Consider the following 16,697-nt stretch of genomic DNA (forward strand, 5'->3'; position numbering starts at 1 on the left):
CCCATTTTATTTATTACATAAGGGCTGAAAGGTAGTAGGTGATGGGAGCTCATGGTGGTAAGAAGTGTGCCTCGCTAACCACAGGGACCAAGCATTGCTTTCTGTGGGGATATAACTGACCACATGTCTGCTTCCTAACACTGGTCATTGTAGTTTCTTTTCTCTGGTTGCTTTTTTCACTGCTTGGTAAAGGTTTAATTAGCACTAATGTAGGGAGTCATGCAGAAGGTCAAAACCTAGTCCTGAGGGCCAAGGATATGGTGCAGCCACACAGAACTTGCCTAGCAAGCAGGAGGTCGTGATTTCAATTCCCAGTACCAAAAAAAGAAAGAAAGAAAAAAAAAAAACGCCTAGTCCCGGGTTCTGGTCTCACATTTGTGCATCTGGTCATCAGAGAAAAAAGGAGCCATTTACTAGGAATTTGAAGAAAAGCAGTTATGGGCAAATTAGCTTTTCGTAGTGTTGGCACTGCTGAGGTTAGACTGCAGACTTCCTGGTCCTTAAAGGAAGTAAGGGTCTTCCTGCAAGACCCCTGACAGTGTCCCTGGTCTCCGAGGGCTTGATGTCCCAGGTGCGACCACCGGAAATGCCTCCAGCCCACGGTCATTACTAACTTAATATTCATTAATGTAAGGTTTGGTTAGTAGGTTTAATTTTATTTCTTTTTACTGCTCTGCGGATCAGAAAATTAGTGGATGGTTATTACTAAAATAATAACCATTAATGTAATGTTTGGTTAGTTGGTTTAATTTCACTCCTTTTTACTGCTTTGCGGATCAAAAAATTAGTGGAATCTAAATTAAATAATCCCCCAAAGCATGAGAGATTTTGTCACACTTTGAAAAACGTGCTTAAATTACTGCAATTTGCTTTTATTGCCTTCAAAATTAAAGATTTTAATATTTGGTATTAGAAAGTAATCAAGGGCTAAAAGCTTTATATACACGAACATTACCTTTCTGCCCCTCCTCAAAAAAAAAAAAAAAAAAAAAAAAAAAACCCAAAACCAGAACGACAGTCCTTCTATTAAGTTTTGTTTTTGGTTTGGTAGACTAAAAAATGAAGTTCTAAAATATCTGTGTTCCAGGAAACGCTAAGGCATTAGTCAAATTCGTAAGATACTGACGTAACAACATGAGCATAATTAACTAGGAGAAATAAGCTCTAGAAGAGCGATGGCGGAGAGGGGGCGGGGCTGCGCACGGCCGAGCACGACAGAGCCCTCCCATTACGCGGCGCGGGGACTCCTGGGTCCCCGCGAAGCCGCTCCTCGCGCGGCCGGAAGCAGCCGGCGTCTCCAGGCCGCAGATCAGGCCGCACTTCCGGCCCAGGTTGATGTCAGTGCGCAGGCGCCGGAGCACAGACGACCAGGGAGGGGGCGTGTGCGGCCGCCGCTTCTGCGCCTGCGCAGTGTCCGGCCCGGCCGGAGGGCGCCGGCCGGAGTCAACGTCGCGCACTCCGGAGACGCCGGCCTGGGTCGCTCCTCACGTCTGCGCGACCTCGCGTCGCGTCCTCCTCAACAGGGCTGTGGGGAGGTAAGAGCCCGCTACCCTCAGGGCTGCCGTCTGTGCCTCCTAAGACTGCTGCCTGGTGAGCGAGTGTCCGCAGCACCCGCTGGCCTCCGTGACCCAGTCACCTGCCCCTGAGGCCGCTGTTCACCGAACCGTGGGCCCGGTTGGGTCGAGCCGGGTAGTGAGGAACGTTCCTGGGGGCGGGCCTGGCACCGAGGGGCGGAGTCTAATGGGCAGGCCTGGCGCCGTGGGTGGGGTCTGGCGGGCGGGTCCGGCTCTGAGGGGCGGGGCCTCGTGGGCGTAGCAGGGTGTTGCGGATGCTCACTGGGTCCCTGACCACTCGGGGGCCTTCCCACGCCGAGACGCTCTTCCCGCCGGTCGCCTCTGTTTTCTTAGGAAGAGGGTCTGTCCGAACGACCCACGTCGTGGTGATTGCGAAGGCCAGGGTTCCAGGGGTGGGTGCTGTTAGTGTGTGAGGCCAGGCCCAGAGTTTGATGCTAAATTACTCTACGTTTAAAGACTAATTTGTTGATTTGATTAGGTTCCGTCATTTGTTTGTGGAAGCTTGTGTCTTACTGACAGAGCTCAATGGTTTAATCCAATAGAACTAACTTATCGTTTCCCCTCCGGATATTAAATTATATAGTGTTTTAAAAAATTGAAAATTGTAATAAGGAATAACGAAAAGTATTTGTAATTCCAACATGTAATCAATCCTTGCTTATATTTTAGTTTTTCATTCTTTCCTTTCTTGCTTCCCTTTCTTTGTCTCTTGAATCCTCTGTCCTATTTATTTTTTATTTTGCAACAGGATCTAGCTAAGTTACCAGACTGGCCTTGACTTTGTGATCCTTCTGCCTCAGCCTCTTGAGTAGTTGGGGCATTTTCTTAATTAAATTGATAAGCTCCTATATGCATACAGTTCTAGATTTACAGAATTAAGGCAAAGGTAATACAGTTTCCAAATACCCACAGTTTAAATCTTACACTTGTTATGGTACGCTTGTTTTGATTGGTGAGCCAGTGTTCATTAGTTCTTTTTCCTTTTGTAGTAGGAAGGGGTCAAAGGTAAGGCCACTGAGCCACATTTCCAGCCTTTTTTATTTTTATTTTGAGATAAGGTCTCACTAAATTCCCTAAGCAGGGACCAGCAAACTTGCTGCCTCAACCTCCCTCGGTGCCCAAATTCCAGGTGTGCACCACCATGTTGACTTCATTAACGTGAGCTAAAGTCTATGGTTTGTTTACATTTCTTCAGTTTTTCCCCAGTTTGTCTCCTCTGTCCCTAGGTGCCCGTTCTGTTTCGGACAGGCATTCCCCTTAGGCATCTCTCATTGGGACAGTTTCACAGGCAATCCCTGCTCCTGTGACTTGGGCAGTTTTGATCAGGTGTTTTGTAGAATGTCAGTGGGAATTTGTCTCATGTTTAGATTGAGATGTTTTAGAGAAAGATGACAACAGATAAAATACCATTCTCAACCAGGCAAGGTAGCACATGTCTGTCATCCCTACATTCTGGGAGCCTGAGGCAAGAGTATTACAAGTTTGAGCCTAATCTGGGCAATTTAGCAATATGGCAAAGTAAATAAAGATACTGTGGGAATATAACAATGCAAAGGTCCTAGTTCCATCCTTAGTACTACTACTAATAATAATAGTAATTTTATTTTATTTCATTCGATACCAGGAATTGAACTTGGGACCTTGCACTTGCCAGTCAGGTCCTGTGCTGCTGAGCTGTATCCCTAGCCAGTAATTTTAAAATAAAATAATAAAAGTAAATTTCCGGGGCTGGGGCTTTAGCTCAGTGGCATAAGAACCTGCCTTGCAAGTAGGCGGTCAAGAGTTTGATCACCCCGGTACCGATTAAAAAAAAAAAATTTCCACCGTATTTCAAGGGTATATACTATTAATATAGCTTGATGCTTTTGATGTTGACCTCAGCCACCCAGTGATGCGGGAATGTTTGTCAAGTTTCTGGACTATAAAGTTATTTTCGTTTTTTGTTCCTTCCTGTCCTCTTTGGAAGGAAGCCACCATGTCAGGACATGCTACAAGAATGGAGAGGTCTATTTCCTTGAGAACAAAGAATCTACTTAGACCATGTGTCACTTTTTAGCATAGGAGATTTTTATTCTTCTCTATTTATTTATTTAGTCCTTTGTGTCAGTGTGAACACCTGTTGTTTTTATGGTTTGGGCTATAGTCCAGCACCATGGTCATTGTTGTTGCCCAGACATCCAGCTTTAACTGTTGGGAATGCTTTCTCTTGGCCTCCATGTCCCTTAACACAGTACTTCATCAGCCCCGGGTGGGCATTCACCTGATAGCTTCGGGCAGCAGCATATACTCTGCACTTGCATATCCTGCCCAGTCAGAAGTCGCCTCTCTCCCTCTGTCTCCAAGGAGCCTTGGTTCCTTTTGTTGGACAGTGGTGTTAGAAACTAAACTCTGGGGGCTCAGAGGCATACTCCACTGGGATGTCTTTACTTTTAGGTTGTGTCAGCTGACAGAGTGAGGAGAGTCATGTGGTTATGTTCACAGGTTTATCTATAATTATTTCTGTGGACACCAGTCTCCATGTAAAGCCAGATGTAAGTTTATTTTTTTATCCCATCCAGGCCACAAGCCTTTTTGGTGGTGCTACCCACACCCAGAGTGAGCCTTCCCATGTCCCACATCTGTACTAAACTAATTTGGTTGTCACACACCCTAATCCCAGTATTGCACACTGAGATCCAGCTGCCTCCAGGTATCTCCAGCCATGAGCACATGAGGCGTTGGGGGAGCATCTAGATGTGAGCCACGTCACAGGGCCCCAACTGAGTCACTGGGTTGCCCAGGCTGGACTCAAGCCTGCAGCCCTCCAGCGTGAGCTTCCCAGAGTGCTGTCAACCGTGGGCAAGCACCACCTGCCGAGATCATACAGAACAGTGTCACTGCATCGCACCATCTGCTGTGCTTCGTTTACTCAGTAGCACACCATTAATACTAAAAGCTTCTTTACTATTTCTTGTGACTTCTGCAGTTTCTAGTTTTGTTTTCATTTATTTTGGAGGGAAGTATTGTTATGTAGTACAGGCTAATCTCGAACTATGCCTCTGCCTCCTAAATGGTGAGATTACATATGCATGCCACACACCTGATTTAACTATCTCTGTAGTTTTCCTGTTCCAAAATGTAGTGTGTAAGTTCCTTCTCTTAGCATTGCAGTAGCGTGTTCCTGATAATACTGAGTAACACCCCGTTGTACGGATGTGCCATTTGTTTAGCCACATACCTGCCGAAGGACATTTGCTTGCTTGCATCTTCAGGCAGTTGGTTTTTTGATTTTTGTTTTGTGCATTTTAGGTTTAAATCACTTAGCCATTTTGAATTCACTGGTATGTAAGGTGTAAGGTTTGCATTGATCTATATTAAAATTTGCATTTTTGCACAGGGTGCCAGATTTTTTTCAGTACCCCTCATTGATGAGACCACTCTTTCTTCATTAAAATACCTTAGCATCTTTGGGAAAGAATGCACCTTATTTGTGTAGATCTGCTTCTGGAGTCTTGGCTTCATTGTTTATTTCTTTTTTTCTCTGAGAATATTCTTTGAAGTTGTTTTCTGCTTTCTAAGTCGTCTCTTCTAATACCTTCCCATTACCACCCTGGTGTGTTTTAAGCACTCCTTGGTGTGTGTTTTATCCGATCTTGGGTTTGTGTAGTGCACCCACATTTCAGTGGATATGAAGCTCTCTGCTCTGCTGCGTGAGGGGCTGTGCCTTGCTGCCCTGAGTGTCCATTAAGTGTGCCCGTTGCTGCAGGTTCACAGCCTACATTGTCGCAGCTACTCTGTAAAAGACCTTTCCTCACTTCCTGCACTTTGTTTGGGGTTCTTCACCAGGGTGTGTCTCGGTGTGCATTCCTTTCTGCTGTTTGGTTTAGTGTGCTCACAGTGTTGAATTTTCATCAGTTCTGGAAAATTTGCATGACCTTTGTATAAATAAAGTTTTTCCTGCTCTCTCTTCTCTTGTAGGACTCCACTCTCATTCTGTTGTGTTTTTGTATTTATCTCTTCATTTTTGGAAATTTCTTCAGTAGTTCTCCTAGTTAGTTCAGTTCTCTCTTAAGCTTGCATCTCTTTAACCTGTGTTTAAAGTCTTTTTGTGTCTGTCTTCCACCCTAGTCATTTCCCAAAGACAGAATGAAGAACAGCGCCGTGGCGTTTTCCAACTTCTGGATTACTGTAACCAGTTATTTTCTTTTTAGGTCATTTAACTTGTCTATCTGTGCTTGAATTTTCTGCAAACATGCAATTAGATCTGCAAGTTTGATTAGACTCAGGCCAGTGTGTAGGCAGCAGTACTTTCTGTGACGCTGTCCTCACAGATTTGTTTATGGGAAACCTGTCGCTGACTCAGCTTCGCCCATCCTCTCCCAGGCTGTGAATGAAACTCCCATCAGCCTCTTCCTCTGCCAGCTTTAACGTTCACTGACAGCCGGCGCTTTCTTCATTACCTGCATTAGGGACTAGGAAGAAACGGTTTTTAAAACTGTCGCATCCATCTGCTTTTAGTAATGAGAATTCCCCAGCCCCCAGTAATGAGAATTCTTATTCAGTCTGGACAACTTAGCAAGACGGTGTCTCAAAAGGGGGAATGTAAAGAAAGCAACTACTTTATCACTCTAAAGTATGTTTTGTAAAGAAAGGGCCCTATCATTGTTAATTTTCACAGTAATAGGTGGGCGCCCTAACAATCCTCTAATGAATAGTATTGGGTTTTTTTTTAAATTTTGGTGTCTTTATCATCTCTTAGGTTTAAAAATCTGTTTGACTTACTTTTCATTTTTGTGGTCTTCATTAGTTTGATAATCAGTTGTATTGTTGAGGCCATTCAGCATGGCCTCTTTGTCCTTCTGATTTATTCCATCCATCACTAGAGATTTCTGCAGTGTCTCAGGCGAAAGGTTCATCTACTTTATTTGGCCTTTCATAAACCTTAACTTTTAGTTTTCTCTGTAGTGTTTATTTGTATATGGCATGTTTTATGTTATTTGACATGTGGTATTTATAAGTATTTTTAGCTTTTCTTTGTGAATTCTTTGACCCATGAGTAGTACGTTAAGTGCTTTGAAATTTATAGTGGGTTTTGTGCATGGAAATGTTATTAGCGTTTTCCATAAGTAGAGTTTCTCTGCCTGAATTACAGACTTCTCAAAGAAATACAAATATAGCTTCTGTTTCTATTTCCTATGTTTCCTAGTATGGAATAGGTGGCTTAACATTTATAGTTAGAGAATTAAGCAAAATATGCTTCTTTATTTTCCAGACATACAGGAACTAAATTCTCGGTCTAGAGGAAGGATGGACAGTTACTTTAAAGCAGCTGTCAGTGACTTGGACAAACTCCTTGACGACTTTGAACAGAACCCAGGTTTGTTGGTTTTCCACTTTTGTCTCTACTAGAATTTTTATTGTGTTTGTTTGTTTGTTTTTGGTACCAGGGATCAAACTTATGACCTTGCACTTGTCAGGCAGGCACTTATACCACTGAACCAAATCCCTATCCCCTCTATTAGAATTTTTAAATGCCTGTAATTCATGTTTCTCAGGTATAGTGTTTTTAGCAAAATTTGATTTCTAATTTGGTCACATTGTCATCATCTGAAAAATGATCACTTCTGTTGTTCTATAACATACTGGTTTATTGTCATACAGAATGGAGCCAGGAGCCAGTGTAGAAGTCAGAGAACTAAAAGTTGCTTTGCAGATACAAGTTTAGCTATAGAAAGAACCTCCAAACCAACACATGAACCTGCTAATAGCAGCTTGAAAGTACGGCACAAGTTGGGTTTCAGAGACGGTATTTTCCTCAGAGTAAAGACAGGAAATGGAGCAGAAACAAGAAGACAGCTCTTTCTTGGACTCCATTCATAGTGCAACAGAGTCATGAGTGGAATTTCTATCACTCCATGACATCTATATTCAGGAGTGAAAAGCTAAAATACAGTACTTTAAAGCCAAAGAAAGTTTATTTAGCTTAAGAGTCTTAGAAAACATACTGTCTTGAGGATTTTTATTTGATTTGGGCCTCCTAAGTAACTTTGTGTCTCTGTTTTCAATTAGAGGAACAAGATTATCTCCAAGGTGTTCAGAATGCGTATGATTCTCACAGCTGTTCAGTTTCTTCAGAGTTGGCACCTTCACAGCCAGCTCCCCTGCTGCCGAAAGACCAGCAGTGTGCTCATGGTTACGCCTCCTTAGAAACACGCCGTGAGGCAGATGAGATTTCCCTCAGCGAAGGAGCACTCAAGGGACTCACTTCTCTGCCAAATGAGAAAAACGTAACAGGACTAGATCTGCTTTCTTCCGTGGATGCTGGTACTTCAGATGACATCCAGCCCTCATACATGCGATGTAGTGAGCCTGTCTGTGACTTAATAAGTGACATGGGTAACTTGGTTCATCCAACCAATAGCGAAGAAGATATTAAACAATTACTACCAGATGACTTCACGTCTAGTGCACATTCTTTGACTGGGTTGGATTCCTCTGCAGTGTCAGATACAGTTTCTATCACATCAACAGACCATGAGAATGGTCCTATTACAAAAGAACAGAGCAATGTCATCTCTGAATTAGACGCTAGAGAAATTGGTGATACCAAAGAATTGGGTATAAAAGCAGATACAGTCCCTTCAGACTCTTGTAAATACAATGAAACAGAAAATTTAAAGGATGAAAATATCTCTAATCAGTTAGATCCAGCTGATGACTCTAACATAACCTCTGTTTTGACGCAGCAGAGTTCCAAAATTTGTGATACCAAAGATAAGATACAGCCATTTAGGCAGACTGATCTTATGCAAGAGGAAATACAGCACAAGAGCCTGCCTTGTGAATTATTGAAAGATGGTGGCTTTTTGGTGAAACCAGAAGTAGATTTGGTGAAAGAAGAAATAGATATGATGGTTGCAGCTGCTCCTGAATGTTTAAAAGGAGACAGTACAAGTGCTTTGCCTTGCAAAAGTCCTCCAGAAAGTGAAAGTTTGTGCCTAAGTGGCTCAAACACAAGAGGTGAAAATTTCAAATTACCTGACTATTCCTGTCAGGAAGATAGAACCACTGTGTTTATAAAACAGTCTGCAAAAGAAGACTTGATAAATTTAGACCTTAAAGATAATGATGCAATCCACAATTCCGTGTCATCTGTACATGTTTCCAGTGAAGACGCACCCTCCTCTTTGTCCTGTTTTCCAGTACCTGGCTCTCTGTGCAGCTCATTCATTGAAAGTAAAGCACATGGTGATTGTTTACCTCAGCAGGAACCCAAGGATCCTATACAGGATATGGGGAAGGTGCCTGAAGAAACACAGAAGTGTGTTGTTCTCGACAGGGAACCGTTTAGACAGACTAATCTTACGCAACAGGAAAAATGTAAAAATACACTTCTTCAGCCAGTACATGAAGAGAAAGGAGAAGGAAAGGTAGAACCCAGGCAGATGGAAATCGGAGCTGAGGCTTTGGGTGCCCACGGTCTCAGCAGTTCCCCCACAGCTGCAGAATCTCAGCTGGAATTCTTGGGGGCTGATGCCACTGGCTGTCCTGCTGGTTGTGCTGGTCTCGCTTTCCCAGACAATGACATGGATGGGCATGACTTAGACTACTTCAATATTGACGAAGGGATGAAAAGTGCCACCCTTGTCAGTGACGCTGAGCTCGATGCTTTCTTGACAGAACAGTACCTTCAGACCTCTAACTTAATACCTTTTGAAGAAAATGTAAATGACTCAAAATCTCAGATGAATCTGATAGATGTGAAAGGCCTAGATGATAGAGATGTCAGTGATATTTATTTCAATGCAGAAGCAGGAGCCACTGGGGGAAATGACAGTATTAATATGATTTGTGAAACAGTTGATAAACAAAATATAATAGAAAACAGTGCCCTTTATGTACAGGAAAGAAGTGAAATTCTCATTGAACAAGGGTTCCTGACCAGCAAGTCGGAGGTGACAGAGGAGTTAGCAGTCTCTGATGCCAGCAGCCAGTCTGTGCATGCTGGAGGGGCTAGGCCTAAGCAGTTTGCCAGCCTTGTGCCTCGAGGAAGGGTTTCTAAGGAACCCAGTAAGCCAGGAGTTCCAGGCACGCCAGAAGGTGAGCCCAGCCCAGTAAACGCCATCATGCCCAGCCAATGTCCCACTGACTCTGCAGGGGATTCTCAGGCCAACTTCGACTCCAACTACATTGATATAGAAAGCAATTTTGAAAGTGGGTCCAGTTTTCCATCTGCACATGAAGACTCTCTTCCTGAAAACACTTGCAAAGAAGGCTTGGTTTTGGGCCAGAAACAACCTACATGGGTTCCTGATTCAGAAGCTCCGAACTGTATGCATTGCCAGGTCAAATTTACTTTTACAAAACGGCGACACCACTGCCGAGCATGTGGGAAAGTGAGTTATAAAGTCTTCATCTTCTATTGGTTCTGGGGATCAGACCGAGGGCCTCAGGCATAGTTGAGGAGTGCTGTGCGGTGAGGTGCGGCCTCAGCCCAGCTCTTCTGTACTTTGAGGTGTTTTCAGTGAAATCTAAGGACAGGAAAGGCTGATGAACAGAAGATGACATGGTTGTGTTTAAAACTTTTTTCACCTCACAGTCATCGTGGGAATCAGTGAAGCACTCCCATTTCACAGGCCATTTGATGGTTGAGTGAATGTTGTATTCTCATGGGTCTTTGAGGAACACTTACTAATAAGCTTTGTGAAACCTAGAACACTGTCCTTAGCTCTCATATTGACGTGGCAAATGTGACTACAGTCAGGTCCCTTTATCCTTAAACACTTAGCTTAGGCGCATGCTGCAACTGGTGCTGTGATCACTTGGCCCTGGGAACACCTAGCAGTGCGTGGCCCTTGCAGTGTCTGACCTGGAAGCAGGCTGCACCGTGTGTGACTGCCCTGCAGCACTCAGCAAATGTGGAGCTCTCTACAGACTCTAAGGAAAGTGCCTGAGGAATAGGGGTGCACTTTTTACTTAGTGTTTTTCACTAGCATGTTGGTTCCAGATCATTTTCATCTTTAGCAAAGTAATACTCATTCCCATTCTAAGTAAAGAACTACAGGAAACTTTAAAATATTAAACTTACACCTGGAAGTTTTTGTTCTCTTTTTAATGGGCAGAATTGAATTAAAGGGGTTGTTATCAGAGATACGATTATGTCACAGAACCACATTTAAGTGAAAAAATCATTTAAGAATTTTACTTACGTTGGTAATTACAGGAAAATACAGTGGTACCTTGGCTCGCGAACTTCATTTGTGCAGTGCTTTTTTGGAAAGATGGCCACATTTATGTTTGTGCAGGAAAGAGTGCTGTGGTTGTTTGTCACCCAGTGTGGAGTTTGGAAATGAAAACAATTTTGCCAAACACTCCTGATCCTGAACCAAGTTGTTTGCAAATAAAAGTGTTCATGAACCAAGGCTCCACTGAATCGTAAAGCAAAAGGGTTTCAGTTAATGAGGTTTGGGGTTTCTAATGTGTTTCAAGTAATGTGCTTGAAACAAGCACCAATTTGGTATTTCATTCTTTACAGGTATTTTGTGGGGTCTGTTGTAACAGAAAGTGTAAGCTGCCGTATCTAGAAAAGGAAGCAAGAGTGTGTGTCATCTGCTATGAGACTATTAGCAAAGGTGAGTGTTCATTTGACCTGTTTCGTCCAGTGATTGAATATGTCTTGCAAACGACCGGATTGTGACAAAGATGAACTTCTCTATTTCCTCAAGGCAAGGACCTAGTGTTGACTTATCTGGCTTAGGTGGGACTCCCAAGGCTTGGTTTCTCTTCTTTTTGTTCCACTCTCACAATTAACACTACCAGTCTGCAGAGGAAGCATTCAGTTTCTGGAGTGGCAGTTCATTACCTTTTAACAGGTACCAAGTCCTTCCTGCTGCGTCTCATCTGCCTCTTTGTTTTGTCATCGTTGTTGTTGTCCTCATCATCATCATGAGCCGACCATTTATAAAGTGCCTATCTGTAAACAGTGCTCAGTGTTGTATATTAGTGGCATGAGGCAAGAGGGTAGTTCTACCCTTTAGAAATAACCTGGACTGAAAGAAGATCAGGCAGGAGTTGTCTCATTCTTTGAGCTAATGGGACCACTGCCTTGTTGCACCCGTCTGTCTCCTGTGTCCTGTGTCGCTTCCCATCCTGTCCCTAGCCCCTAGCTAGCTTGCATTGTCAGCTGTAGTCCTGGGGTGTCTGTGTTCTCATGGACTGTGTGTGTATTTTCCCCCTGAATATGTTCTTTTAAATACTGCTTGCATTTTCAAAGATTGCTTGACAGTTAATTCCCAGAAAGTATTATGTGGGCTTTTTCTTTTTTAACCAGACCCGTGCGTTATTCGCTCAGGCACTTCTTCCTGCTAGTCAGCAGCACAAATACGTGGTAGCGGTCTGTTTTTTTTCTTTTGAATGAAGATAAACATTTTCCATCACTTCTCCAAAAATCTGTGATATGAGTCTTAGCCTGAGGTGAGCTGCTTTCCTCCATGGTGTTGATGCGTGTTCCAGAAGGTGCCGGAGTGCAAACCTTTACAGCTTCACCAGCGTTGCTCAGAGAAACAGGTTAGGATAAGTGCCTCTGGTGTTCTGTTTGTTTTTGTGCTGGTTCAGTAGCCTCATAGGGGACTGCTGCTGTGCTGTTTGCCCAGGCAATCTGCGTGAATTCAGAAATTTTAGAGCAAGTGCCCAAATGATTATCTCCTCCACTTAAAAAAATAAAGGTAGAGATTGCATGTATCACTTGAGTTGACAGGTCATATTTTGGGGGGAGCATTAAGACATATTCTGACCATAGCGTCCAAAAGGGGAGAGGATGTAGCCATTAAAGAGATACAGAATCCTGGTATCAGACTTTGGTTTGGTGAGGAGATTGTGGAATGGGTTTATTTAGGCACAGCCTTTGTTCTGTTACTCCTTTTGCTATAGACTAAAGTTGCATGTATGGGACTATTTGTAATTAATTTGTACTGGCTGAACATGGAAGAAGTGACCACATAGTGTTGCCTGATGAGAAAAGAAAAGTGATTCAGGGGTCGTGAAGGAACGAAAGTGAAGATTGCATAGAGTGTGGCTAACAAGACCCTCTGAGACCATATGCGTTTAAAGGGACTGTGCACGTTAATGCCACTGAGTAGGTTTGGGGTGAACTGGAGATGACTTCAACACCCAGAGTGGAAGGCATGTGGATTCCCTTGGTCAGTGGGAGTCCTTCCCATGCATGTGGTCACTGACTTCAGCCTCAGCAGCACTGCCAGCAGGCAGGTATGTGCAGGAGTGCTCTCCATCTGAGGGTGGCCACCCTGGCCCTATGGAGCTTGTGGACAAGAGAGGCCCTCAGATGGTGCTGATGCCCTTGAATGAAGCTTAACCTTCGAGGGGCTGGTGACATGCGGGGCAGGGAGGCAGCCAACGCCCAGCCCCGCAGGAGACACGGAGGCAGAGAGCAGCCATCCACGCATCAGTCATCTGTCACCTCAGAGGAACGCCCTCTGGCTGGGCGCAGCAGTGGTTCCAGGCTGTCCACTGGACCCTGGCAAGCAGATAGGACGGTGACCGGGCAGCAGCAGAAGGCAGGGATGGAGATTGTGTTGGTGGTGGATCATTTTAACAACTCACCTTTCCCTCCCCTTAGGAAGCCTTTTGTTTTCTTTTCTTTTTCTGGTGCTGGTGCACCTGTGCACTGGACCAGTCCCCTGCTCTGAGCCACATTCCTGGCCCCATTAAAGGGTTGTCAGCTGGGCAGCCACAGGACATGGGTCTGACCCTGGAGTGCACGCCAAGTGTGCCATGGAGGCGATACGGCGGGTCGCTCGGACAGTGTCTGTGCCAAGTGCCGCCTTTGGTTCCTTTCTCTGTAATTTAAAAGATCAAGTATTTGTCACAGTTTACCTGGAAGCTCAAAACCCTCTTGAGATTCTAATGCTGTCCTCTCCCTGTCTAGCTCAGGCCTTCGAAAGGATGATGAGCCCCACTGGCTCGGGTCCTCAGGCTCATCACCCTGGTGACGGTGCTGCTGCCCTGCTCCCTCGAGAGACCCCCACCAGTGTGTCTTCACCGACAGCCTTGCCCACCTCGGCACTGAGACAGCCAAGCATCGAAGGTAACTGGAAGCAGATAATATATGCACATAGAAAGTGTCTGGTGTCATCAGGAACCGGGCAGCACAGAGAAAGCGGACAGAGTCGCAGGAGGGAGTTGGTGCCAGGAATCAGTGTGTGTGTGTGTGTCGGAGGGGAAAGGAGCAGAGAGCGTGCTCAGATGTCCCCGAGAGGAGTGACAGAGGAGTGGCACCATCTCTGGGGCAGAGGGCCACACGGGCAGTGGGCCGGGTTCCCGAGTTTGGACTAGAGTACTTAGGGGATGCTTGACCTTCAGGCTGGGGAGGCAGAAGTCAGAGCGTCTCAAGGCTGAAGCAGGGACCACACACTATCCTGGTTGATGCTGGGAGTATGCATGTGGTCCACAGTGCCCCCGGCAGGGTCCTAGCAGGCTGCTGATGTTGGCCAGCCAACTGTCGGAGGAGCTAGGAGCCTCCCAGCTCAGCCTCTCCCCCGGGTGCAGCATGCCAAGAGCGTGCAGGGCCTAGAGATGCCAGGAAGTAACCAGCCTACCTCCTGTGCTCTGGAAATATGTTTCATTTCTTTCAATTTTTCATTTATTAATTTATTTTACCACAGTAAAATGTTTTAAATCTAAATACTCTTAAATCTTTGAGTTACATGGTAGTTTGTTTTTTGGGGGGTTTTTTTGTTTTTGTCTTTTTATCCGGGATCAAACTCACGACTGCCTGCTTTCAAGGCAGGCACTTATGCCACTGAGCTAAATCCCCAGCCCCTAATTTGTTTTTTTTTAACAACTGCTTCTCTTTGAGACTCTTGAGTGAAGCCCACTTAAACATCATCTGAGGACTGAAGACCGTAATGCAATAGGAAATGAAGGTGCACATCAGCTCCGGGCAGCTGGGGGTCCTCTGGCAGTTACTCTGGACTGTATCACTCCATAACTTTACACTGTAACTGAAATAAGGAGTTCAGCATCCACAGTTGTGTATCAGAGCTCTAAAGCAGAATAAATGTGTGTCTGGAAAGTATATCCACAACCTAAGTTATTAAAGTGTTGCAGATGCAAGGAAGATACTTCTCTAAAATGTGTGAAGTTTTGCTCCACATTATATGAACAAAATGTGTTTCACTTCCCTGTTAAATAAATCACTCTTGAATGTACCACTGATCCTGTTTCATGCTTTAGACTTTCTCTTCTTCAGTGGTTTCCTTTGTCGTCTGCTGTGTTCTGATCTCTGCTTCTCAACGCTGTGCCTTAGTCCTTTCATTTTACTCAGCCCCCGAGACGTGGGCACTGAGGCTTCCAGGGTTCAGGCGTGGGGCCTATGCACCACATTGGAATGTAGGATCCCAGGGCCCCCAGCCATCATGCTTCCTGTGTCCATGGTTCATAGAAAAGACCTCCACTTTGGGTAACAGATGCTGGAAAGCCTTTTCTCTAGGCCTTTGGGCCTGAGGATGCTGGATGCTCCTGAAAGCTTTCCCAGCCACCCGGTACCACATGGTTGCAGTGCAACAAGACTGAAATGGTTTACTGTCCCCTGATTCTAGGACTGGGCTCCAGAGAACAAAAGAGAGTGTGGTTTGCAGATGGCATCCTGCCTAACGGTGAAGTTGCAGATACAACAAAACTGTCATCTGGAAGTAAACGGTGCCCTGAGGACTGCAGTCCTCCCTTCTCGGATGTGCCCATGGTAGGGAACAGAGGTCTCCCAGCAGTGAGACAAGATCGCATGTGTGGGTCGTTACCAGGCCTGTCTCTGAATACTGGGGTCCTCTGACAGAAGGAGGTACGGGCAGACCTTGCGTCGTGCTTCGTGGGTACTGCGTTAGTCCCCACATGGAGGAGGCTGGGCAGCCCTGTGTGGGAGTCCTCCAGCACTGTGTCTCCAGGTCAGACCACCGCTAGTGTTTTGTGTTTAGGTATGTAGATGTAGAGCTCCCGCACAATAATGAACCACAGCGGAGAGAAAACACCATCCTTCCCCATGCCAGGAAGCCCTTTAGTGTGACTGACTGCGGCCATCTGGGATGAGCTTCGTGTCCCTGAGGACTGTGATCCAGTGCACTGAGCATGTGTCAGAGGTCACCTTTGTTTTTCTTTTTCTTTTTATATTAGTTTCAGGCAATGATTTTTCAAATCTTTTGGTCTCAAGATTCCCTTGTACTCCCTTATTCCTTTTAGAGAAGATACTGAAGTTCTCTAAGAACCAAAGGTTATACTTTAGTTAATAATTATTACTTGTAGGTTTAAAATTAAAACTGAGAAAATTAAAAATGTTTAATTAAAAAATAAGAAACCCATTACATTAGGAGAAATAATATTTTAGGAGACAGAATATTTTTAGAAACCAAAGCAGCATTATTTTATGTTTTTGCAAAATTTTTTTCTCTTTTTGTGCTGTTGAGGGTTAAACCCAGGGCCTCAAGTATGCTAGGCAAGTGCTTTCCCACAGCTGCACCCTTAACCCTTGTAAATGTCTTCAGTGCGTGACATAGTAGAAGACAGAGGCTCACGGTAGCTTTACGTTTAGTGTCCTGGTATGTTGCTTTTATTATATGAAGAAAAGGCTAGGGTCTCATCAGTTCCCTAAAAAGACCTTGGGGACCCAAGATCTCGGGACTGCATTTGAGAACCACTGCAGTAGAGGAATGTAACTGAGATTTGGTAACTTAGACGCATGGTGATTAGGTGGTTTTTCAGACATTCAGAAGAGTATCTATGGGGATAGTCATGCTTGTATTTGCGCAGATGTGCTGGGTTTAAATAGAAGGTGCGCCATGTGTGACACTAGTACACTGGTGAGTAGGCGTTCCTTAGCTTGTGTGCTCTTCACCAGCTCCTGCTCGCAGCTGATGGTTCAGTGGGATGAAAGCTCTTAAGTGGGCCAGGAAAAGTCACCTGAGTTCATGAGTGTTTTTCAAGGGGACAGTTGGATCTGGCTAGTCCGAAAAGGACTCGGTGGATGGTACATTGTAGGTGGTTGCTACAATGGGACATCTCTTCTTCCCTGCTTCCCGTCCACTGCCCTCCCTCCTGCCCCAGCTGTCATGAAGGCGGAGGACAAAAGTGCTTCTT

The 16,697-nt window shown here is 44.8% G+C and overlaps 1 protein-coding gene across 7 annotated transcripts in view; it reads left to right on the forward strand.

The window, feature by feature from the left end:
* The first annotated feature begins 1,353 nt into the window (after positions 1-1,353).
* Positions 1,354-16,697, forward strand: part of Zfyve16 (zinc finger FYVE-type containing 16) — a 31,698-nt gene continuing 16,354 nt past the window's right edge. For 2 of the 7 annotated variants that reach the window (XM_063245266.1, XM_003479476.5), the window contains exons 1-6: positions 1,354-1,535; positions 6,826-6,930; positions 7,623-9,949; positions 11,089-11,185; positions 13,498-13,656; positions 15,170-15,312. In XM_063245266.1, the coding sequence (XP_063101336.1) occupies positions 6,861-6,930; positions 7,623-9,949; positions 11,089-11,185; positions 13,498-13,656; positions 15,170-15,312 (2,796 nt within the window). In that variant the 5' untranslated portion in view covers positions 1,354-1,535; positions 6,826-6,860. Of the gene's footprint in view, positions 1,536-1,810; positions 1,967-6,825; positions 6,931-7,622; positions 9,950-11,088; positions 11,186-11,278; positions 11,426-11,449; positions 12,120-13,497; positions 13,657-14,427; positions 14,780-15,169; positions 15,313-16,697 lie in introns of those variants that run through there. The other 5 variants (XR_010046387.1, XM_013143435.3, XM_023561623.2 and 2 more) reach the window with 5 other exon arrangements.

The sequence above is a fragment of the Cavia porcellus genome, unplaced genomic scaffold (genome assembly GCF_034190915.1).
Source record: "Cavia porcellus strain 051 isolate PalLab524CR breed Dunkin Hartley unplaced genomic scaffold, mCavPor4.1 scaffold_2, whole genome shotgun sequence".
Classification (NCBI taxonomy): domain Eukaryota; kingdom Metazoa; phylum Chordata; class Mammalia; order Rodentia; family Caviidae; genus Cavia; species Cavia porcellus.